The following is a 26,927-nucleotide window of genomic DNA, read 5'->3' on the forward strand; positions in this document are numbered from 1 at the left end:
CAGGAACTATTAAGTAAACCAGACAGATGTAGTCATTAAAATATTCTAGCTATAATACTTAATAAAATTACTTACAGAATAATGCTGAGATTTCTAAAAATGGAACCAAATTGTACATGACACAACTACAGAGGAATCATATCTATGGCTAGACAAAGATCGAATAAGGACACAAAGAAATGAAAACATTTGTGGATAACAGCGTTATGTACAAAAATCTTTTAAATGATAACTTGAACTAAATGAAAGTTCAAATATGGGACTAAAATAGAGCATGTAGAAAGAATTCTATAGAAATATAGGATATTTTATCACAATTTATATTCAGGTTTTATAACAATTTTTAGTAATAATCTCTAGAAGAATTTAAAAATTATTAATCATATTGCTGTAGGTAATGACTGTTGTCAAGGCTTTCCAAGAGATTCAAAACAGATCTTTAGACACATTAAATTTCAGCATTCAGCACTGCATCATGGCAATCAAATCTTACTGTCAGGGAAATCTAAGTATGCCTATAAAACAGCTGTAGAGCAGAAGCAAGAAGAACTACAATCCTGCAGCCTGTGGAACAAAAACCACATTCACAGAAAGACAGACAAGATGAAAAGGCAGAGGGCTATATGTACCAGATGAAGGAACAATAAAACACCAGAAAAACAACTAAATGAAGTGGAGATAGGAAACCTTCCAGAAAAAGAATTCAGAAAAATGATAGTGAAGATGATCCAGGATCTTGGAAACAGAAGGGAGGCAAAGATTAAGAAGATGCAAGAAATGTTTAACAAAGACCGAGAAAAATTAAAGATCAAACAAACAGAGATGAACAATACAATAACTGAAATGAAAACTTCACTAGAAGGAATCAATAGCAGAATAACTGAGGCAGAAGAACGGATAAGTGACCTGGAAGACAGAATGGTGGAATTCACTGCTGTGGAACAGACTAAAGAAAAAAGAATGAAAAAAATGAAGAGAGCCTAAGAGACCTCTGGGACAACATTAAATGCAACAACATTCGCATTATAGGGGTCCCAGAAGAAGAAGAGAGAGAGAAAGGACCTGAGAAAATATTTGAAGAGATTATAGTAGAAAAATTCCCTAACATGGGAAAGGAAATAGCCACCCAAGTCAAGGAAGCGCGGCGAGTCCCACACAGGATAAACCCAAGGAGAAACACACCGAGACACACAGTAATCAAATTGGCAAAAATTAAAGACAAAGAAAAATTATTGAAAGCAGCAAGGGAAAAATGACAAATAACATACAAGGGAACGCCCATAAGGTTAACAGCTGATTTCTCAGCAGAAACTCTACAAGCCAGAAGGGAGTGGCATGATATACTTAAAGTGATCAAAGGGAAGAAGTTACAACCAAGATTACTCTACCCAGCAAGGATCTCACTCAGAGTCGATGGAGAAATCAAAAGCTTTATAGACAAGCAAAAGCTAAGAGAATTCAGCACCACCAAACCAGCTCTACAACAAATGCTAAAGGAAATTCTCTAAGCGGGAAACACAAGAAAAGGACCTACAAAAACAAACCCAAAACAATTAAGAAAATGGTCGTGGGAACATACATATCGATAATTGCCTTAAACGTGAATGGATTAAATGCTCCAACCAAAAGACACAGGCTCGCTGAATGGATACAAAAACAAGACCCATATATATGCTGTCTACAAGAGACCCACTTCAGACTTAGGGACACATACAGACTGAAAGTGAGGGGATGGAAAAAGATACTCCATGCAAATGGAAATCAAAAGAAAGCTGGAGTAGCAATACTCGTATCAGATAAAATAGACTTTAAGGAATGTTATAACAGACAAGGGGGCTTCCCTGGTGGCGCAGTGGTTGAGCGTCTGCCTGCTGATGCAGGGAACACGGGTTCGTGCCCTGGTCCGGGAAGATCCCACATGCCGCGGAGCGGCTGGGCCCGTGAGCCGTGGCCGCTGAGCCTGCTCATCCGGAGCCTGTGCTCTGCAATGGGAGAGGCCACAACAGTGAGAGGCCTGCGTACTGAAAAAAAAAAAAAAAAAAAAAAGAGACAAGGAAGGACACTACATAACAATTAAGGGATCAATCCAAGAAGAAGATATAACAATTATAAATATATATGCACCCAACATAGGAGCACCTCAATACAGAAGGCAACTGCTAACAGCTATAAAAGAGGAAATCGACAGAAACACAATAATAGTGGGGGACTTTAACACCTCACTTACACCAATGGACAGATCATCCAAAATGAAAATAAAGAAGGAAACAGACGCTTTAAATGACACAAGAGACCAGATAGATTTAACTGATATTTATAGGACATTCCATCCAAAAACAGCAGATTACACTTTCTTCTCAAGTGTGCACGGAACATTCTCCAGGAGAGATCACATCTTGGGTCACAAATCAAGCCTCAGTAAATTTAAGAAAATTGAAATCATATCAAGCATCTTTTCGGACCACAACGCTATGAGATTAGAAATGAATTACAGGGAAAAAAACGTAAAAAACACAAACACATGGAGGCTAAACAATACGTTACTAAATAACCAAGAGATCACAGAAGAAGTCAAAGAGGAAATCAAAACATATCTAGAGACAAATGACAATGAAAACACGAAGATACAAAACCTATGGGATGCAGCAAAAACAGTTCTAAGAGGGAAGTTTACAGCTATACAAGCCTACCTCAAGAAACAAGAAAAATCTCAAATAAACAATCTAACCTTACACCTAAAAGGAACTAGAGAAAGAAGAACAAACAAAACCCAAAGCTGGCGGAAGGAAAGATATCATAAAGATCAGAGCAGAAATAAATGAGATAGAAACAAAAACAATAGCAAAGATCAATAAAACTAAAAGCTGGTTCTTTGAGAAGATAAACAAAATTGATAAACCATTAGACAGACTCATCAAGAAAAAGAGGGAGAGGACTCAAATCAATAAAATTAGAAATGAAAAAGGAGAAGTTACAACAGACACCACAGACATACAAAGCATCCTAAGCGACTACTACAAGCAGCTCTATGCCAACAAAATGGACAACCTGGAAGAAATGGACAAATTCTTAGAGAGGTATATCCTTCCAAGACTGAACCAGGAATAAATAGAAAATATGAACAGACTAATAACAAGTAATGAAATTGAAACTGTGATTAAAAATCTTGCAACAAACAAAAGTCCAGGACCAGATGGCTTCACAGGTGAATTCTATCAAACATTTAGAGAAGAGCTAACACCCATCCTTCTCAAACTCTTCCAAAAAATTGCAGAGGAAGGAACACTCCCAAACTCATTCTATGAGGCCACCATCACCCTGATACCAAAACCAGACAAAGATACTACAAAAAAAGAAAATTACAGACCAATATCATTGATGAATATAGATGCAAAAAACCTCAACAAAATACTAGCAAACAGAATCCAACAACACATTCAAAGGATCATACACCATGATCAAGTGGGATTTATCCCAGGGATGCGAGGATTCTTCAATATATGCAAATCAATCAGTGTGATACACCATATTCACAAATTGAAGAATAAAAACCATATGGTCATCTCAATAGATGCAGACAAAGCTTTTGACAAAATTCAACACCCATTTATGATAAAAACTCTCTAGAAGGTGGACATAGAGGGAACCTACCTCAACATAATAAAGGCCGTATACGACATACCCACAGCAAACATCATTCTCAATGGTGAAAAACTGAAAGCATTTCCTCTAAGATCAGGAACAAGACAAGGATGTCCACTCTCACCACCATTATTCAACATAATTTTGGAAGTCCTAGCCACGGCAATCAGAGCAGAAAAAGAAATCAAAGGAATACAAATTGGAAAAGAAGAAGTAAAACTGTCACTGTTTGCAGATGACATGATACTATACATAGAGAATCCTAAAAATGCCACCAGAAAACTACTAGAGCTAATCAATGAATCTGGTAAAGTTGCAGGACACAAAATTAATGCACAGAAATCTCTTGCATTCCTATACACTAATGATGAAAAATCTGAAAGAGAAATTAAGGAAACACTCCCATTTACCACTGCAACAAAAAGAATAAAATACCTAGGAATAAACCTACCTAGGGAGACAAAAGACCTGTATGAAGAAAACTATAAGACACTGATGAAAGAAATTAAAGATGATAGAAACAGATGGAGGGATATACCATGTTCTTGGATTGGAAGAATCAATATTGTGAAAATGACTATACTACCCAAAGCAATCTACAGATTCAATGCAATCCCTATCAAATTACCAATGGCATTTTTTACAGAACTAGAACAAATCGTCTTAAAATTTGTATGGAGACACAAAAGACCCCGAATAGGCAAAGCAGTCTTGAGGGAAAAAAACAGAGCTGGAGGAATCAGACTCCCTGACTTCAGATTATATTACAAAGCTACAGTAATCAAGACAATATGGTACTGGCACAAAAACAGAAACATAGATCAATGGAACAAGACAGAAAGCCCAGAGATAAACCTACGCACCTATGGTCAAGTAATCTATAACAAAGGAGGCAAGGATATACGATGGAGAAGACAGTCTCTTCAATAAGTGATGCTGGGAAAACTGGACAGCTACATATAAAAGAATGAAATTAGAACACTCCCTAATACCATACACAAAAATAAACTCAAAATGGATTAGAGACCTAAATGTAAGACTGGACACTATAAAACTCTTAGAGGAAAATATAGGAAGAACACTCTTTGACATAAATCACAGCAAGATCTTTTTTGATCCACCTCCTAAAATAATGGAAATAAAAACAAAAATAAACAAATGGGATCTAATGAAACTTCAAAGCTTTTGCACAGCAAAGAAAACCATCAACAATACAAAAAGACAACCCTCAGAATAGGAGAAAATATTTGCAAACAAATCAACGGACAAAGGATTAATCTCCAAAATATATAAACAGCTCATGCAGCTCAATATTAAAGAAACAAACAACCCAATCCAAAAATGGGCAGAAGACCTAAATAGACATTTCTCCAAAGAAGGCATACAGATGGCCAAGAAGCACATGAAAAGCTGCTCAACATCACTAATTATTAGAGAAATGGAAATCAAAACTACAATGAGGTGTCATCTCACACCAGTTAGAATGGGCATCATCAGAAAATCTACAAACAACAAATTCGGGAGAGGGTATGGAGAAAAGGGAACCCTCTTGCACTGTTGGTGGGAATGTAAATTGATACAGCCACTATGGAGAACAGTATGGAGGTTCCTTAAAAAACTAAAAATAGAACTACCATATGACCCAGCAATCTCACTGCTGGGCATATACCCAGAGAAAACCATAATTCAAAAAGACACATGCACCCCAATGTTCATTGCAGCACTACTTACAATAGCCAGGTCATGGAAGCGACCTAAATGTCCACTGACAGACAAATGGATAAAGAAGATGTGGCACATATATATAGTGGAATATTACTCAGCCATAAAAAGGAACGAAACTGAGTCATTTGTTGAGATGTGGATGGATCTAGAGACTGTCATACAGAGTGAAGTAAGTCAGAAAGAGAAAAACAAATATCGTATATTAACGCATGTATGTGGAACCTAGAAAAATGGTACAGATGAACCGGTTTGCAGGGCAGAAGTTGAGACAGAGATGTAGAGGACAAATGTATGGACACCAAGGGGTGAAAGCCGTGGGGGGCTGGGGATGGTGGTGTGCTGAATTGGGTGATTGGGATTGACATGTATACACAATGTGTATAAAATGGATAACTAATAAGAACCTGCTGTATTAAAAAATAAATAAATTTTAAAATTTAAAAAACCCACAAAAACAAACAAACAAAAAGTTGTAAATGTTAATATCATCATTTGATCATGTCAGAGAATGATGAAATACATGAACTGCCAAAAATGTATGATAAACACTATTTTGGCTTACGCCCTTTAACTCTTTTAAACAAATGAAACTTCCGGAGTAGTCACCATAATTAAAGAGGATGAAAATAATACTGATGATAAATTTTGTCAATATAAACATATACATTTTCTTCTGGGAGGTGGGTCTACAGAGATTACCAGATTGTAAAAGGAACTCGGAATCTCGGAAAGTCAGAAGTGATGTCAGGGCAAAAAGAAGGGGCCCGGATGTCGTGAGAACCCCCAGAGAGGGTGGTGTCCTGGAAAGCAGTGGAGACAGTGGACAACCGTGTCCAGGGCTGTGAATGCTCGGAAGGCGACAGCTGAGTTTGGCCAGTGAATCTAGCAGTCGGAAAGTGACCCTGCTAGAAGCAGCTGGGGCAGGGCCATGGGACAAGCTCCAGAGACTGAGAGGAGAGTGGGCTCAGACTCCTCTCATCTGCAGGAGATCCAATGGAAAGGGGAGAGGAGGGATGGAAAGGGCAGATGTTTTAAGATGGGAGAAAGTACCAAACTTACATGAGACAAAAATAACCCAAGGGAGAGGGGGAAATTGTCGATGCAGGAAATTAAATTCTCTGTTGCAGTAGAATCAGGTCCTGAGTCGGCCTGCTGTGATATCAGAGGATCACTGACTACCAGAAGCTGCCTAGGAAATATTTTGTCTTCTTTTCACACAGAAAAGGCTCCTAGTGTGAAGAACACAGTTCTGTTTTAACAAACACATTTCTATCACTCAGCTAAAGAGATTAGATGTAGCTAGCCTCGTTTTTATATATATATGTATTTTTTAATTTTTAATTTTTGGCTGCATTGGGTCTCTGTTGCTGCGCATGGGCTTTCTCTAGTTGTGGCAAGCGGGAGCTACTCTTCATGGCGGTGCACGTGCTTCTCATTGCGGTGGCTTCTCTTGTTGCGGAGCACGGGCTCTAGGCACATGGGCTTCAGTGGTTGCGGCATACGGGCTCAGTAGTTGCAGTGCGCGGGCTTAGTTGCTCTGTGGCATGTGGGATCTACCCCGACCAGGGCTCAAACCCGAGTCCCCTGCACTGGCAGGAGGATTCTTAACCACTGTGCCACCAGGGAATTCCCTAGCCTCTTTTTTTTTTTTTTTAAGAGTTCAAACGGATCTACCTAAGAGATTACCTAGTCTAGGACTTCTCAAACTCAACCTGAAAAACAGTCAGTCACCTGGAAAGCTTACTGGAACCCACCCCAGGGTGTGCACGCAGTGGGACTGGGCTGGGGCCCAGGTTCTGCTGTTTAAAACAATGTGCCAGGGGATTCTGATGCAAGGGGGCCTCGTGTCCCACCTTAAGAAACTCTGAAATAACACACAAGGGAATCCCCATCAGGTTAACAGCTGATCTCTCAGCAGAAACTCTACAAGCCAGAAGGGAGTGGCAGGACATAATTAAAGTGATGAAGGAGAGAAACCTGCAACCAAGATTACTCTACCCAGCAAGGATCTCATTCAGATTTGATGGAGAAATTAAAACGTTTACAGACAAGCAAAAGTTGAGAGAGTTCAGCACCACCAAACCAGCTTTACAACAAATGCTAAAGGAACTTCTCTAGGCAAGAAACACAACAGAAGGACTATACCTACAATAACGAACCCAAAGCCATTAAGGAAATGGGAATAGGAACATACATATCAATAATTACCTTAAATGTAAATGGACTAAATGCTCCCACCAAAAGACACAGAGTGGCTGAATGGATACAAAAACAAGACCCATATATATGCTGTCTACAAGAGACCCACTTCAGACCTAGAGACACATACAGATTGAAAGTAAGGGGATGGAAAAAGATATTCCATGCAAATGGAAATCAAAAGAAAGCTGGAGTAGCAATTCTTATATCAGACAAAATAGACTTTAAAATAAAGACTATTAGAAGAGACAAAGAAGGACACTACATAACGATAAAGGGATCGATCCAAGAAGAAGATATAACAATTGTAAATATTTATGCACCCAACATAGGAGCACCTCAATACATAAGGCAAATACTAACAGCCATAAAAGGGGAAATCGACAGTAACACAATCATAGTAGGGGACTTTAACACCCCACTTTCACCAATGGACAGATCATCCAAAATGAAAATAAATAAGGAAACACAAGCTTTAAATGATACATTAAACAAGATGGACTTAATTGATATTTATAGGACATTCCACCCAAAAACAACAGAATACACATTTTTCTCAAGTGCTCATGGAACATTCTCCAGGATAGATCATATCTTGGGTCACAAATCAAGCCTTGGTAAATTTAAGAAAATTGAAATTGTATCAAGTATCTTTTCCGACCACAATGCTATGAGACTAGACATCAATTACAGGAAAAGATCTGTAAAAAATACAAACACATGGAGGCTAAACAATACACTACTCAATAACGAAGTGATCACTGAAGAAATCAAAGAGGAAATTAAGAAATACCTAGAAACAAATGACAATGGAGACACGACGACCCAAAACCTATGGGACGCAGCAAAAGCAGTTCTAAGGGGGAAGTTTATAGCAATACAATCCCACCTTAAGAAACAGGAAACATTTCGAGTAAACAACCTGACCCTGCACCTAAAGCAATTAGAGAAAGAAGAACAAAAAACCCCCAAAGTTAGCAGAAGGAAAGAAATCATAAAGATCAGATCAGAAATAAATGAAAAAGAAATGAAGGAAACGATAGCAAAGATCAACCAAACTAAAAGCTGGTTCTTTGAGAAGATAAACAAAATTGACAAACCATTAGCCAGACTCATCAAGAAAAGAAGGGAGAAGACTCAAATCAGTAGAATTAGAAATGAAAAAGGAGAAGTAACAACTGACACTGCAGAAATACAAAAGATCGTGAGAGATTACTATAAGCAACTCTATGCCAATAAAATGGACAACCTGGAAGAAATGGACAAATTCTTAGAAATGCACAACCTACCAAGACTGACTCAGGAAGAAATAGAAAATATGAATAGACCAATCACAAGCACTGAAATTGAAACTGTGATTAAAAATCTTCCATCAAACAAAAGCCCAGGACCAGATGGCTTCACAGGCGAATTCTATCAAACATTTAGAGAAGAGCTAACACCCATCCTTCTCAAACTCTTCCAAACAATATCAGAGGAAGGAACACTCCCAAACTCATTCTACGAGGCCACCATCACCTTGATACCAAAACCAGGCAAGGATGTCACAAAGAAAGAAAACTACAGGCCAATATCACTGATGAACATAGATGCAAAAATCCTCAACAAAATACTAGCAAACAGAATCCAACAGCACATTAAAAGGATCATACACCATGATCAAGTGGGGTTTATTCCAGGAATGCAAGGATTCTTCAATATACGCAAATCAATCAATGTGATACACCATATTAACAAGTTGAAGGAGAAAAACCATATGATCATCTCAATAGATGCAGAGAAAGCTTTCGACAAAATTCAACACCCATTTATGATAAAAACCCTGCAGAAAGTAGGCATAGAGGGAACTTTCCTCAACATAATAAAGGCCATATATGACAAACCCACAGCCAACATTGTCCTCAATGGTGAAAAACTGAAACCATTTCCACTAAGATCAGGAATAAGACAAGGCTGCCCACTCTCACCACTCTTATTCAACATAGTTTTGGAAGTTTTAGCCACAGCAATCAGAGAAGAAAAGGAAATAAAAGGAATCCAAATTGGAAAAGAAGAAGTAAAGCTGTCACTGTTTGCAGATGACATGATACTATACATAGAGAATCCTAAAGATGCTACCGAAAAACTACTAGAGCTAATCAATGAATTTGGTAAAGTAGCAGGATACAAAATTAATGCACAGAAATCTCTGGCATTCCTGTACACTAATGATGAAAAATCTGAAAATGAAATCAAGAAAACACTCCCATTTACCATTGCAACAAAAAGAATAAAATATCTAGGAATAAACCTACCTAAGGAGACAAAAGACCTGTATGCAGAAAATTATAAGACACTGATGAAAGAAATTAAAGATGATATAAATAGATGGAGAGATATACCATGCTCCTGGATTGGAAGAATCAATATTGTGAAAATGACTCTACTACCCAAAGCAATCTACAGATTCAATGCAATCCCTATCAAACTACCACTGGCATTTTTCACAGAAGTAAAACAAAAAATTTCAAAATTTGTGTGGAAAAACAAAAGACCCCGAATAGCCAAAGCAATCTTGAGAACGAAAAACGGAGCTGGAGGAATCAGGCTGCCTGACTTCAGACTATACTACAAAGCTACAGTAATTAAGACAGTGTGGTACTGGCATAAAAACAGAAAGATAGATCAGTGGATCAGGATAGAAAGCCCAGAGATAAACCCACGCACATATGGCCAACTTATCTTTGATAAAGGAGGCAGGAATGTACAGTGGAGAAAGGACAGCCTCTTCAATAAGTGGTGCTGGGAAAACTGGACAGGGACATGTAAAAGTATGAGATTAGATCATTCCCTAACACCATACACAAAAATAAGCTCAAAATGGATTAAAGACCTAAATGTAAGGCCAGAAACTATCAAACTCCTAGAGGAAAACATAGGCAGAACACTCTATGACATAAATCACAGCAAGATCCTTTTGGACCCACCTCCTAGAGAAATGGAAATAAAAACAAAGATAAACAAATGGGACCTAATGAAACTTCAAAGCTTTTGCACAGCAAAGGAAACCATAAACAAGACCAAAAGACAACCCTCAGAATGGGAGAAAATATTTGCAAATGAAGCAACTGACAAAGGATTAATCTCCAAAATTTATAAACAGCTCATGCAGCTCAATAGCAAAAAAACAAACAACCCAATCCAAAAATGGGCAGAAGACTTAAATAGGCATTTCTCCAAAGAAGATATACAGACTGCCAACAAACACATGAAAGAATGCTCAACATCATTAATCATTAGAGAAATGCAAATCAAAACTACAATGAGATATCATCTCACACCAGTCAGAATGGCCATCATCAAGAAATCTAGAAACAATAAATGCTGGAGAGGGTGTGGAGAAAAGGGAACACTCTTGCACTGCTGGTGGGAATGTGAATTGGTACAGCCACTATGGAGAACAGTATGGAGGTTCCTTAAAAAACTAAAAATAGAACTACCATATGACCCAGCAATCCCACTACTAGGCATATACCCTGAGAAAACCATAATTCAAAAAGAGACATGTACCAAAATGTTCATTGCAGCTCTATTCACAATAGCCCGGAGCTGGAAACAACCTAAGTGTCCATCATCGGATGAATGGATAAAGAAGATGTGGCACATATATACAATGGAATATTACTCAGCCATAAAAAGAAATGAAATTGAGCTATTTGTAATGAGGTGGATAGACCTAGAGTCTGTCATACAGAGTGAAGTAAGTCAGAAAGAGAAAGACAAATACCGTATGCTAACACATATATATGGAATTAAAAAAAAAAAATGTCATGAAGAACCTAGGGGTAAAACGGGAATAAAGACACAGACCTACTTGAGAATGGACTTGAGGATATGGGGAAGGGGAAGGGTAAGCTGTGACAAAGGGAAAGAGAGGCATGGACATATATACACTACCAAACGTAAGGTAGATAGATAGTGGGAAGCAGCCGCAGAGCACAGGGAGATCAGCTCGGTGCTTTGTGACCGCCTGGAGGGGTGGGATGGGGAGGGTGGGAGGGAGGGAGATGCATGAGGGAAGGGATGTGGGAACAGATGTATATGTATGACTGATTCACTTTGTTATAAAGCAGAAACTAATAAAAAATAAATAAATAAATAAATAAAGAAAGAAAGAAAGAAAGAAACTCTGATCTAATCCAATCCCATTTCAGTGGGGGATACTGGGGTCACAATCACAGAGGTAGCGCAGCCAAGACTTGGATTCCTGACTACCAGTGCACTATCCTTTCCTGCATTTCTGTCTTTATTTTCCTCACTACCACAAATTTTAGTAGTTATTAGATCCATCAGTAGATATTATTATTTAATGTTATTTAGTAAAGAAATATAGATCTAAAAAAGAAAAATATATATCTAACTAGATCATAATTTAAAAATATTTCTGATTACTTCAATGTGACTAAATTTCCTCTGTAATGCAATGTATTTTTTTTTTCCTGCTTTTGAAAAGATTATGTTATGCCTCCAGAAAGGACACACAACACAAAAAACGTCCTGGTCTAGTGTGTATTCCACAGAAGAAGTAGAATCTGAGTTGGACCTTGAAATCTGAGTAGGAGCTTGATGAAAAAGTGGTGGTACTTGTCCTACAATAAGCATCAAACAGGATCCTACATGAAAATCCCTATGAGAATAGAGAAAGCACAGCAAAAGCAGTGCTACTGAAAATAAAACATTTCTAGAACCGTAACATTTTAAATAAAATATTATGCTTTAAACAAAGGTGCTTCACCCACAATGTTCGCCGCAGCACTACATTACAATAGCTAAGACATGGAATCAACCTAAATGTCCATCAACAGATGAATGGATAAAGAAGATGTGGTGTGTATGTGTGTGTGTACACACACACACACACACACACGCAGACTAAAATATTACTCAGCCATAAAAAAGAATGAAAATAATGGCATTTGCAGCAACATGGATGGACTTAGAGATTATCACACTAAGTGAAGTAAGCCAGACAGAGACAAATATCATATGATATCACTTATACACAGAATCTAAAAAAATGATACAATGAACTTATTTACAAAACAGAAATAGACCCACAGACATAGAAAACAAACTTATGGCTGGTTACCAAAGGGGAAAGGGGCGGGGAGAGAGATAAATTAGGAGTGTGGAATTAACATATACACACGACTATATATAAATAGATAAACAACAAGGTCCTGCTGTACGGCACAGGGAACTATACCCAATATTTTGAAATAACCTATAAGGGAAATGAATCTCAAAAAGATTATATATATATATATAAACTGAATCACTTTCTGTACACCTGAAACTAACACGATATTGTAAATCAACTATACTTAAAATAAATAAATAAATAAACAAAGGTGTTTCTTACGAAGTAAATCACAAAGATGACTTGTAGGCTGTCTCGTTTAATTTTCCATTTTGACAGCACACAGTCCAATCTTGTGTTTACTGACAACTAAACATTATGAATGTTAAACACTTTACATGTACAAGGCTGAACTAAATCCCAAGGTATGTTGTTAGGTGTTGGAAAAATAATTCCAGACAATTTAGAACACTCATTTATGTACCTCAGTCTATCTAAACGTATACAAACAAATGAGTTTTGCATCTAAGAGACTGTTCCTAGAGTCTCACATTTATAAAACAGGTTTTGGCTTGTGAAACAGTGAAATTTGAAATTTTAGTGAAATGAAATTATGAAATTTATGAAATAGTATTAGTTTTCCTTAAAGGAGTAGCATTGGGGGGTGGACATAGAAATAGGAAAATGTATTGTTCAAATATTATGTGATTGAAATGTAAAAATAAGTATGAGAGCACAAATTTTAAAACTAGCACATTTATAATAAATGGAAAAACAACAATGCAAAACAAATACCATGGTTTTCATTTCTGTCCTAAATTTATAACAGTGGTAATGAACAATTCAAGAAGAGACCTTTATTGCTGTTTAGTTTCGCTGCAGGCAGAAGAAAGAAGTCAGGAATGATGTTAGGTGGGTGCAAAGGAGATGCTGTGCCCTTTACAGATCAAAGGAAAACATCAAACATCAGTCTCCTCTACAACATTCCTGGCAGGTTTCTAGGAAAAACAAACAGCCCAGCAAATAAAAAATGCTAGCTGAAGGAGTGCCCATCAATAGCAGTAAATCTTCAAAGACACACTAATAATTCAAAGATTCCACTGAGATCTTAGATTATTATCAAGATGTTGCATCTGAACACTGAAATCCTGAACCCTGCCTAAAAGAGAAAAAACTGGGGGAGGGGAGGAAGTGAAGGGGGAAGAGTCCAAAATGTTTTCTCTTGTAAGCATTCGGCTTGTTCAAGTTCCTGCCTCTTTCGGCCCACCAATTACATATGCAGCTAGGAAAGTCCACATCCCAACCATGGCTCTTGCAGAAATGAAAGACTCTCACGAAGCACTATAATCAAGATTCAGTCTGCCCAACAGAGTTGTCATATAAAATTCAGGTGCCCAGTTAAATCTGGATTTCAGATAAACAATCTGAAATTTGTTACATACTTAAAATTTTTCATTATATGTATGATGCATGTCCCATACTTATACCAATAAATGATTTACTGCTTATCTGAAATCCTAATTTCACCATGCATTTTGTATTTTTATTTGCTGAATCTGGCAATACTACTCAAAGGTAAAAGGGTCCCCAACAGATTCCAAAACTCCTATAGTAAGTATATTTCTTATTGGGGCTTGTTTAGATGCTGGGAAAGACTGGGTCTCTGGGGAGTTTCTAATAATAATATCGTTGACCTTGCTATCCTGTTTGTTACAGGCATGCATAGAGCCTTTTCAGCAACACTGCGTAACTAACCATTCACCATGAGAGGAGACATATTCACTCTAATTTAATGTACATTGCTGTAATATCTAAAGAATTGACCTGGTGAACTCATTTTCCCAACAGAAAAAAGAAAAAAGCTCAGCAGATAAGCATCTTTTTGCACACTGCTTCTGAATGTCAAAATTTCTATTTTGCCGATTCATGGGAAGCTTCCCAAAATGAAGTATCTCTCTTCACCTCTTACAGAGATTCACCCTGCCTGTATCCTATCAGCACATTTAGTGATTTCTTAAAAAATTATCCTATCACTTTATACCATACCAGAATATTTTATTTTCTTTATTTTTATTAATTTTTATTGGAGTATAGTTGCTTTATAATGTTTTGTTAGTTTCTGCTGTGCAGCAAAGTGAATCAGGTATATGTATACATATATCCACTCTTTTTTAGATGTCCTTCCCATTTAGGTCACCACAGAGCATTGAGTAGAGTTCCCTGTGCTATACAGTAGGTTCTCATTAGTTATCTCTTTTATACATAGTAGTGTATATATGTCAATCCCAATCTCCCAATCCATTCCACCCCCCAGGAGAATATTTTATACTGATGCATTAATGCTCATTTAAGAACCTCAGAACACTTTCCAACAATCTTATGACGCACAGAGGATAAGCAAATCGAGGAGCTTCCATTTGTTAAGTTAGCCAGTGTTGTGGACATGGTCTGGACACCATGTCCCCTCTGACGCCAAGTATTAAACTCCATTCATGGTGCTGAAGAAAAGTAAGATTTTAAGATTTCTTGCTCAACAGAAAAGAGAAATCATGCAATTACTTAGAAAGGGAATATTTTCAATAAAAGCTGAGGGTAAAATACTGACCCGCACAGTTCAAAGAGTTTAGGGTATACCCTTTAGTTTAGGTTGAAAGAAAAGCACTGGAAATCTGAGGATAAGGCAGAGAGAAATTCAAAGTTCATCGCCTTAACTGAACCTCTCAACTCCCCAAAAGACAAGAGATGGAGAACAGAAGCACCTGGGAAAGACACATAACTGGTTCACAGGCATAAATTTGGGATAAACCTGTACACTACTACTGTAAACCGACAGTGTCACAAATATTAATTATGGGTAATTAATATATAACCAGGAGATTGCCATATTTACCTTAGGTTATTTAAGAGATCAGATTGAAACTAAAGAGTGACATGAAGTCCTCTGAACATGGGGGCCTTCCAAGGTAATCTGGTCCACTCCCTAAACTTCTTCTGTCGGTGTCACACCAACTATTCGAGAAAAAAATTTATCTCATTTTTAGAGACCTACACTAAAGAGGAGTTCATTCATAGCCAGGATTTGAGCTTGACTCCAGTGTTTCGTGCTCTACTCATAACCCACTTGGTCACCAATACCTGTCACATCCATCTCAAAGAGTCAGAGTAACGAACAAATGTGATAACATGGAAACAATGAAAGCTAACTGTGAAGACGGTTCTTCTCTGGGTTAAAGCCTATCTTATATTCTTCTTGAAGGTCGTTGTTAAAACAGAGGTTAGACCTTTGCAAATGTTATTCTGTTCTAAACTGAGAAGTCTAATGAGATCAACGTGAGCTGAACTGGTTGGGGGAAAATACACAGGGAAGAATGTATGCCCTGAGCCGGGCCTTGAAAACCACCCTGTCTGTCCCTAGGTTCTGACCTCAAGCAGCAGGACCTAACCCTGACCGGCAGGGTGTCACCCCAGCAACCTGGGACGCTGGGGAGACTCAAGAAAGCAGCTCACCAAACACCTCATTCAACACACCCTAATATCCTGCATACACAGCAGAGGCCAGCAGACTAGCCTTCATAAGACATGTGCGCCAGAGCGCATAACTACCCTGTTATACTGTGCCTAACAGGCTCAGCCACTTGACAGTAACATGTGCTTCTGAAGAGGTGGGATCCAAATTTTGCTATCAATATGACAACTTCTGACCCATTTTCCTCCTTTAAAATGGGTATACCACCTTTTTGCCATTTACCTATTTCACAAGTATAAGATGGGAACATTTATGATCTGACAACTTTAAATTGCTTTGGCTTCATGAAAATTGCATCTAAGCATTAAAAAAAATGTGTACTGTGGTAAAATACATATCATTATTATGACTTTCCAAGTAAAATTTGAAATGTAGAAGACTCCAATGAAGTTACTAAGAGATCTGAATTAGCTTAATAACAAGTACATGTGGTATATTGTTTTGTCTGATTTAGAGATTCTAAGATATTGGTACAATCTTTACTAGTTGAAGCCATGTTCGAACTATACCAATATAAGCATTAACAACTATAAAGGATAAGGTAATTCCTTTAGTCTAGACTAGTGGTTCTCCACCACAACAGAACCAATGCTCCCTTTTATATTGCCCCCAAAACAACGCGAAATGGAATTACTGACCCATACAGGATTTCAAAGTCAACAAAATGTCATTTCATTGAAACAAAAGAAAAGTGATTTATAATAACATAATATGTATTTCAACACATAAATGCTCAGGCATGACTGTACTAGGAAACACAACAAAGCAAGGAAATGCTTATTCCAAGGGTAAGAACCTGAACACTTAAGTCTGTGCCCATCAGCACTTCAGGGCAAATCCCAGCTCTGCCAGAACTGACACAAGTCTTCATTTTCCTACTCAGAGTAACCAAGACTGAAAATATCACCATATGCAGAGACCAAGAAGGACACGTAACCACGGACGATTTGGGAGGTGCTGGGGCAGGCTCCACAGGGAACGTTCCCTCACTGGAGGTTTTGTGAGGTCATAGTCCAGGCAGGTAAGGGATCAACAGGCCAAGCTAAGAGATTTCTATTTCCACACCTCTCTAAACACATAACTTGCTCCCTTCATCCTCTATGACCTCTTGACAGATTCTGAGCTGGCCTCATGCCATGTCTGTCACCACCGCTGGCCTCTAGGAACATGCCAATTCTTCTTCTATCCTGACTTGCCAAAACTACAGAATGCTCGACTAGGAAACTTATTTTGCTATTATCTGATTTTGACCTTCATTTTAGAGGTTAGTAAATTTAGTCTGATTTAAAGTCATAAAGATTGTTAAAAGCAAGGCTAGAGGCCTCTTGATTACCAGGCCAGGAGTGTGTTCACTGTACCACATATAAAGAATGATAAGCTTAATATTAACAGATTCTTCCAAGAAACTGAAACTTAGTGAAAACAAACAACAAAAATTTAAAAGATAGACTGCCTGAAATTCCCCTCCATCCTTTTCAGAGCTTCACATAGTTTCTCTGAAATCAAGCAGGTAAAAATATTAGTAGATATCCACTATAATGTGTAATTCTTTTCATGATAAGAGTTTTATTTTATTTTTTTAAATAAATTTATTTATTTTTGGCTGCATTGGGTTTTTGTTGCTGCGTGCGGGCTTTCTCTAGTTGTGGTGAGCAGGGGCTACTCTTTGTTGAGGTGTGCGGGCTTCTCATTGCGGTGGCTTCTCTTGTTGTGGAGCACGGGCTCTAGGAGTGTGGGCTTCAGGAGTTGTGGCATGCAAGCTCAGTAGTTGTGCACACAGGCTTAGTTGCTCTACAGCATGTGGGCTCTTCCCAGACCAGGGCTTGAACCCGTGTCCCCTGCATTAGCAGGCAGATTCTTAACCACTGCACCACCAGGGAAGCCCAAGAGCTTTTTTAAAAATAGTGGCCTAGCATTCCACTGTTTGGATGTTCTGTATTTTGCTTAATCAACTGCTTCTTATTGGATATCTAGGCTATTCCTCTTCTAGTATTCACTCAGTAGGTAGTAAATAGTTAATGAATCAATGAGAAATGTTTGTAACCATCCAATTAAAAAAAAAACTGTCACAAAACAAAAACACAAAAAAGGACAAAGAAAGCAACCCCACTTACAAGGTTAAGACTGAGAATTTTAAAAACAAGGAAAAAAACTCTACAAATAGAATTGTCTTCTTAGAATATACCAAATTCTACATTATAACTACCCTAACAGTCAAACATGTCTTCTTCTCCATCCCCCCTTATTCAGCTATTTAAAATTCTCCTAGATAACCACGCCAATTCGCAATGGAAAATTACCTGCATTTAAAATACACAGTCCCTTCGTGGCTTCCATCATGCTTTCCCCTCTCGGGATTGTCCCATTCTACTCCTAACCAGAGTCCTGGCAGAACAAGAAAAACAAAATGAACATTAAATTAGGACAGAGGTGATGCTCCATTTTTCTGCAAGCAAGTACAGTTTGCAATGGAAACCATAGCACACAGACACCACTGGAGGAGAAAGAAATGTCTTTAGGAAAAGGCAAGTCAACCTCAGACTCAGGACTTAATCAGCAAATGCAATAGCAAGTTTGGTTCAAAAAGCCAACAAAAAACACAACTGCAGAAAACAACAGTAGCTAAAATTTACAGACAGAAAGTAGAATGGTGGTTGCCAGGAGCTAAGGGGAGGGGAGAATGGGGAGTTCTTGTTTAATGGGTACAGAGTTTCAGTTGTGCAAAATGAAGAGTCCTGGAGATGGATGGTGGTGACAACTATGACAATGTTACTGTACTTAATATCACTGAACTATACACTTAAAAGTGGTAAAATGGTAAGTTTAGTTATGTATAACTTACCACAATTAATATATATATATATATATATATATATATATATATATATATATATATATACACACACACACACACATATGTAAGACATCTCTTTCAAAGCACCAGAGAGCTAACAAGGCACTGAAGAATTACAAGGCCAAAATCTGAGAGAAAAGGGAAACCCAGAGTTAAACAAAGTCTTAAAGCAAATTTTTCCCCTCAAGGCATCTGCTGATACTGGTAGAAAAGGCTGAAAAGCTAAAAAGCTGAACAGAGCTTTGGCCAGAGCTTTTGAGGGACTAAGAGGTCAATAATGAAAATTATAGCCTCCCAAGGAAGATGGAGGTTGCAAGAAACTCTCTAGGTTTTGTACTGGAGCTTGAAATGCCTTGATTCTAAGAGTTAGGAAGGAACCAACTCTAAACAGACTAGCCCTTGAAGGGACTGAAGGTCAACTTCCCAGATTTGTTTAAGTGATCTGGGATTGCCACAGACCCTCGCCATCTGCCAGAGTTAACTTCAGTCTTCTCTAGAGGAAGCTAACACCATTGCAAAGCTCAAATTATAACTCTTCATAATCATACCTGGCACTCAAACAAAAACAACCAAGCATAGAAAAAGATAAGCATCTATGACTGAAAACCAAGAAAAACAACAGCCAACAGCAGTAGGTCCACTGGGCATCTGCATAACACGAGTTTTACATATGTTTAATATTTTCAGGAAAACAAAAGATAAAATTGAGAACTTTAGCAGAAATATTTTAAAACTTTTTTCAAACTCTAAATGGAAATTCTGGAACTGAAAAATTCAATAATTCAAATTATAATTCAATGGATAGTTTTTTTTTTTTTTTTTTTTTTTGGTGGTACGTGGGCCTCTCACTGCCGTGGCCTCTCCCGTTGCGGAGCACAGACTCCGCACGCACAGGCCCAGCAGCCATAGGCTCACGGGCCCAGCCGCTCCGCGGCACGTGGGATCCTCCCGGACCGGGGCACGAACCCGCGTCCCCTGCATCGGCAGGCGGACTCCCAACCACTGCGCCACCAGGGAAGCCCCAATGGATAGTTTTTTTACAATAGATTATACATAATTTTTTTAAAAAACAGGTCAGAAAAAAATATATACAGAACATAGCACAGTAATAAGTGATGAAAAACAGACTCGCATGTAAGAGACACAGAGAATACAATGAAAAGGTCTACCATGTATATAGAACTGGAGCCCCCAAAAGAGAGTAGGGAGAGATTGTGGAAAGAGCAATCTCTGAAGAAATAATGACTGAGACTATTACAAAACTAAAGAAAGCCATCAAGCCACACATTTAAGAAGGTCTAAGAAAAATAAACAGTACAAATGCAAGACAAACAAAAAACAACCACACACACACAAAAAAAAACAAAGCAAAACCAAACTCCACCAGTTGCCATATAACAAAGACAAAGAGAAAAATCTTAAAACAGCTCAGAGTGAGGGAGAGGAAACAGATTATCTCCAAAGGAGAACAACCAGAAATAGTTGACTGACTTCTCCATAGAAACAGTAAAAGCCAGAACGATAAATGAATAATATCTTTAAAATACCGGGGGGAAAAAAAGTTAAAAACAAACAAACAAAAAAACCCTGGTAATCTGGAACACTGTAATTGGTGAAAATATCCTTCAAAAAAGTAAAGGCAAGCAAGGGGCCCTGAATACCCAAAACAATTTTGAAAAACAGTAACAAAGTCAGAGTGCTTACACTTTCCAATTTCAAAATTTGCTATAAAGCTACTGTAATCAAAAAAGTGTGGTACTGTCATAATAAGGCTCAGATCAAAGGAGTAGAGTTGAGAATCCAGAAATAAACCCATACATGGTCAAAAGTGTCAAGTCAACTCAACAGGAAAGGACAGTCTTTTCAACAAATGGTGCTGAGACAGCTAGATACCCACATGCAAAAGAATGAATTTGGACACTCAACTCTCAAAATAGATTAAAAAAAAACTCTTAGAAGAAAACTTTATTTATAAGGATTTATTTCTAATCCTAAAACTTAAGGAAAAATCTATAAAACCATGGATTTGGCACTGGATTCTTAGATATGGCACCAAAAGATCAAGCAACAAAAGAAAAAACAGATAAACTGGACTTCATAAAATTTAAACACTTTTGTACATCAAAGGCCATTAACAGAAATGGGTGAAAAATGTACCACTCTGGTGGGAGATGTTGATAATGGGGGAGGTTATGCATGTGTGGGGGCAGGAGGTATATGGGAAATCTCTGTACCTTCCACTCAATTTCCTTGTGAACCTAAAGTTATTCTAAAAAACAAAGTCTATTTTTAAAAGGTTAAAATGGTGTGTAATTGATAAAAATATCAAATCACTATGTTGCACACCTGAAACTAATATAATGTTTTAAGTCAACTATACTTCAATAAAAAGATTAAAATGGTAAATTTTATGTTACATATATTTTATAACAATTTAAAATTTTTAATGGAAAAAATGGGTAAAATGGCTAATTTTGTTTTATATATATGTAACCACAACTAAAAAAAAAATTTTTTTAAGGCAACATAAAGGCAACTTCAACAAAGAAATATCAACAAGGGCGATCTTCAAGGAAAAAGAAAATTATCCCAGAAGGAAGCCTGAGGATACAGAGGGGAATGAAGGGCAACAAAATGGTAAATATATGGTAAGTCTAAATTAATACCGAAATACGAAATAACAGTAATATCATCTCTTTGGCTTTAAAATACACATAGATTGGGCTTCCCTGGTGGTGCAGCGGTTAAGAATACGCCTGCCAATGCAGGGGACACAGGTTCGAGCCCTGGTCCGGGAAGATCCCACATGCCGCAGAGCAACTAAGCCCATGTGCCACAACTACTGAGCATGTGCTCTAGAGACTGCGAGCCACAACTACTGAGCCCGTGTACCAGAACTACTGAAGCCCGTGTTCCGCAACAAGAGAAGCCACTGCAATGAGAAGCCCGCACACCACAACGAAGAGTAGCCCCCGCTCGCTGCAACTAGAGAAAGCCCATGCACAGTAACAAAGACCCAACACAGCCAAAAATAAAATAAATTAAAAAAATTTTTAAATAAAATAAAATACACAGATTAAAATATCCAACATGTGGATAAGGAAGCAGGTAGGTGGAATTAATGTTCAAGAGTTCTAAGGTCTTTGCATGAGTCCAGGAAGAGGTAAAATTACTAATTTTTATTAGGCTTTTATAATTCAAAGACGTATGTTTTATTTTAATCTCTAGGGTAACCACTAAATAATAAAAATGTATAAATACCAAATTAATAGAGGGGGATTTTAAACTAATCAATCCAGTGAAAGAAAAAAAGAGCATAGGCAAGACAAATTAGAAAGTAAATAATTAGATGGTAGACATAAACCCAAATTATCAACAATTAAATAAAACCATAATGGACTAAATATTCTAGTTAAAAGCGAGCTTGCAAAAACTGTCCTCGGGATTTTGATAGGGACAGCCACTGAATCTGTAGATTGCTATGGGTAGTATTGACATTTTAATAATATTAACTCTTCAAATCCATGAACATGGGATGTCTTCCTATTTATTTATGTCTTCTTTAATTTCTTTCAGCAGTGCATTATAGTTTTCATTGTACAAGTCTGTTACCTCCTTGGTTAATTCTTAAGTGTATCATTATTTTTGATGTGGTATAAACATACAATGCAATATTATTCAGCCTTAAAAAGGAAGGAAATTTTAACACATGCTACAGCATGGATGAATCCTGAGGACATTATACTAAGTGAAGTCATCCAGTCACAAAAGGACAAATGCTGTATGATTCCACCTATATGAGGTACTTAGAGTAGTCAAATTCATGGAGACAGAAAGTAGAATGTAGTTGCCAGGGACTGGGGGAGGGGAGAATGGGAAACTACCGTTTAATGAGTATGAAGGTTCAGTTCGAGAAGATAAAAAAGGTTTTGGAGATGGATGACGATGGTGGTTGCACAATATGAGTGTACCTAATGCCGCTGAACAGTACACTTAAAAAATGTGAAAAATGTAACTTTTATGTTATGTGTATTTTACCACAATAAAAAATAAATAAAAATTTAAAAACTGAAATCAGAGTAGGTTCTCTCAACACAGTGGAATTCAGCTGGAAGTCAATAACACAGAATTCATTAGAAAATCCTCATATATTTAGAAATTAAGGAATATCATTCTAAATTACCTTGCATCAAAAAAGAAAGCACAATGTCAATTAGAAAATATTTTGAACCAAATCATAATGAAAACACTACATGTCAAAATGTGGGGAATGCAGCTAAAAGTTGCATTTTGAGAGAAACTTACAGACCTCAATGTACATGTTAGGTTGAAGATGGAAAACAATTATCTGTCTCAAAATGTTAAGGGGAGAAAAACAAGTTAATGAAACCTACAGAAAGTAAAAGGAAGTAAATAATAAGGAGTGAAAATTAATAGGACAGGAAAATAAGTAAGACAGTTCTCTGCCCCAAAACATCTTAAAGTTTTCTAATAGGGACAGATGTGTAAACTAACAGTCATTATATAAAGAATCAGTCTTGGAGTAAAAGTAAATTCAGGTGTTATGGGAGCACAGATAAGAAGACAAGTTAATATTGCTGGGAGTAGTTATGGGAAAGACATACAGAGGTAGTAACACTTGAGGTCAGCCTTGAAGAGAAAATATGCCAGGTGAAGGCATAGTGTGAGATTTCATAATCTGTTTAGAGGACCTCAAAAAATCCTGAGTAGCTAGAGCTAAAAGTGTTGCCCAGAGGTTGCACAGGAGCACGTAGTTCAGCAGAAAAAGACTAAAGGTGTTAAAAGAGATTGCGCCCAACTGTGTCAAAGAGGTTGCAACGTGGTAAAAGCTTTAACTTTATCCTGCTTCTCCAGAGAACCCTATTTAATAAGCATGGAGAAAAGAAGACATACAGATGGCCAACAGGCACATAAAAAGATGCTCATCATCTAATTATTAGAGAAATGCAAATCAAAACTACAATGAGGTACCACCTCACACCAGTCACAATGGACATCATTAAAAAGTCTACAAATAACAAATGCTGGAGGGGGTGTGGAGAAAAGGGAACCCTCTTACACTGTTGGTGGGAATGTAAATTGGTTCAGCCACTATGGAAAACAGTATGGAGGTTCCACAAAAAACTAAAAATAGAGTTACCTATGACCCAGCAATTCCACTCCTGGGCATATACCCAGATAAAACTATAATTCCAAAAGATACATGCACCCCAATGTTCACAGCAGTACTATTTACAATAGCTAAGACATGGAAGCAACCTAGATGTCCATCAACAGATGAATGGATAAAGAAGATATGGTACATATATACAATGGACTATTACTCAGCCATTAAAAAGAATGAAATAATGCCATTTGCAGCAACATGGATAGACCTAGAAATTATCACACTAAGTGAAGTCAGACAGAGAAAGACAAATACCATATGATATCACTTATATGTGGAATCTAAAATATTGATATGACACAAATGAACATACCTACGAAACAGAAACAGACTCACAAACATAGAGAACAGACTTGTGGTTGCCAAGGGAGTGGGGGTAGGGAAAGACTGGGAGTTTGGGATTAGCAGATGCAAACTATTATATATAGAATGGATAAACAACAAACTCCTACTATATAATACGGGGAACTATATTCAATATCCTGTGATAAACCATAATGGAAAAGAATATGAAAAAGAATATGTATATGTATAACTGAATCACTTTACTGTATAGCAGAAATTAACACAACATTGTAAATCAACTATACTTCAATAAAATTTTTTTTAAAAAGCATGGAGAAACATGATCTCAATTTTAAAGGTAAAAACTGAAGCTTGGGGAAAATATGTGACTTGTTAAAGGGAAAACTCTGTTTCTTCCACTCATCTCACAACACTTCTGACACCAGATGTGTGGGTTTTTCCACACCAAGAGATTCTCCAGTTCTTGGCGGACAGGAGGGGGGTGCTGTAATTCAACTCAATTCTGACATGGACCGCCTGGAGTTAGTGCAGACCCCTAGGTTAAGGGCTCAGTCCCACAAGACTGCCCCCGCTTGAGACGCCAGTCTCAAGTCCCAGGTTGTCATCTGTACTTCTCACCAACAGCCTATAAATCAGGGGTCTCCACATTCCTTCCTAAAAATTCCTAATTTGCTAGAACGGCTCAGAGAACTCAGGGAAACACGCTTACCAGTTTATTATAACGGATATAATAAAGGAGACAGATGAAGAGGTACATAGGGCAAGGTCCGGAACAGTCCTGTGCGCAGGAGTCTCTCCCTGTAGAGTTTGGGGCACCACCCTCTCAGCATGTAGATGGGCTCACCAACCTGGAAGCTCTCCAAATACATAGTTTAGGGATTTTCATGGAGACTTCATCATGTAGGCATGATTGATTACTAACTCTATCTCCAATCCTCTTCCCTCCCCAGAAGACAGGACTGGGACTGAAAGTTGCAGCCTCCTAATCATGCTGTGGTCTTTCTGATGACTAGTCCCCAGTCTGATGCCATCTAGGGGATTTCATCAGTCTGGAGATTCCAAGGGCCTTAGATGCTCTTGTGTCAGGAACTGAGGTTCAAAGACCAAATATGAGAACGAAAGAGGCTCCTGGCATCCCCACACTCAGGAAATTACATGGGTTTTAGGAGCTCTGTGTCAGGAACCTGATGCAGAGACCAATATCTATTTCTTATTGTCACAACTGCCAAAATAACATAGCCAAAAAGAACCAGATCCTGTACTAGCACACACACAATTCTTTTGTGTCCTAATCCACTTTTTTAAAAATAAATTTAATTTATTTATTTGTTTATTTTTGGCTGCGTTGGGTCTTCGTTGCTGTGCATGGGCTTTCTCTAGTTGCAGTGAGCAGGGGCTTGTCTTTGTTGCGGTGCACAGGCTTCTCACTGTGGTGGCTTCTCTTGTTGCAGGGCCCGGGCTCTGGGTGCACAGGCTCAGTAGTTGTGGCACTCAGGCTTAGTTGCTCCGCGGCATGTGGGATCTTCCCAGACCAGGGCTCGAACCTGTGTCCCCCGCATTGGCAGGCGGATTCTTAACCACTGCGCCACCAGGGAAGCCCTAATCCACTTTTTATCAAACAAACGCCTTTAGATAAGAAGTAAGTACAGTTAATGTTATTCATCATAAAAGCCATCAGAATGAGTTAAGTTGATGGATATTACCAAGAAAAATGCACAACACAAGGCCATTCTTCCACAATACAAAGAACAAGTCACAACTCAAGCTAACACAGGTGGAAAAAGCAAGGCCAGCATTCAGTTGTGATGAGCTGTAACTCTGATGAAGAATAACTACTGTTTGGCAAGGTATTACCCAGGAGCCAGTGCATTAAAGATAGAGTAGCAAACAGAGAAATCAGTGTAGTACATTTGAGAGAGCAGAGAGGAGTGGTAGCTGGGCAGGACTTCCTCATCAGTTAGCTCCCAAGAGTGTAAGATCCGGCTCTGCTTTCTACATGCCAGGGGTGATAAGACCTTGATTAGCCACAGTCTAGCAAATTCAAATGCATGAAAGATTGAAGCACACATGAGAATATAGGTTTATTAATTTACAATGATAAATAAAACTGTCACACACAAGCCCAAATCTCTTGACTAACGTGAGGACTCCATTCTCTTCCAGGACATCAAGACACATGAAAAACCAGTTGTAATCAGACCCAACATCACTGAAATCACAAGATTTAAAAATAATGACTCCAACAGCCCAGCAGTCACACTCCTTGGTATTTACCTAAATGGGTTGAAACTTATGTCTACACAAAAGCCTGCACAAAGATGTTTACAGAAGCTTTATTCATAATGGCCAAAACTTGGACACATGGACA

The 26,927-nt window shown here is 38.0% G+C and overlaps 1 protein-coding gene across 1 annotated transcript in view; it reads right to left on the minus strand.

Annotated features, from left to right (window-relative positions):
- TBCE (tubulin folding cofactor E) overlaps positions 1 to 26,927 on the minus strand; it is a gene marked incomplete at its 5' end in the record, with an annotated part of 85,274 nt that overhangs the window by 22,069 nt on the left and 36,278 nt on the right. The window contains one exon of the mRNA XM_079697588.1: positions 18,512 to 18,596. Coding sequence (XP_079553714.1) covers positions 18,512 to 18,596 — 85 coding nt within the window. The remainder of the gene's footprint in view (positions 1 to 18,511; positions 18,597 to 26,927) is intronic.

Source organism: Hyperoodon ampullatus, assembly GCF_949752795.1.
Source record: "Hyperoodon ampullatus genome assembly, chromosome: 1".
NCBI lineage: Eukaryota > Metazoa > Chordata > Mammalia > Artiodactyla > Ziphiidae > Hyperoodon > Hyperoodon ampullatus.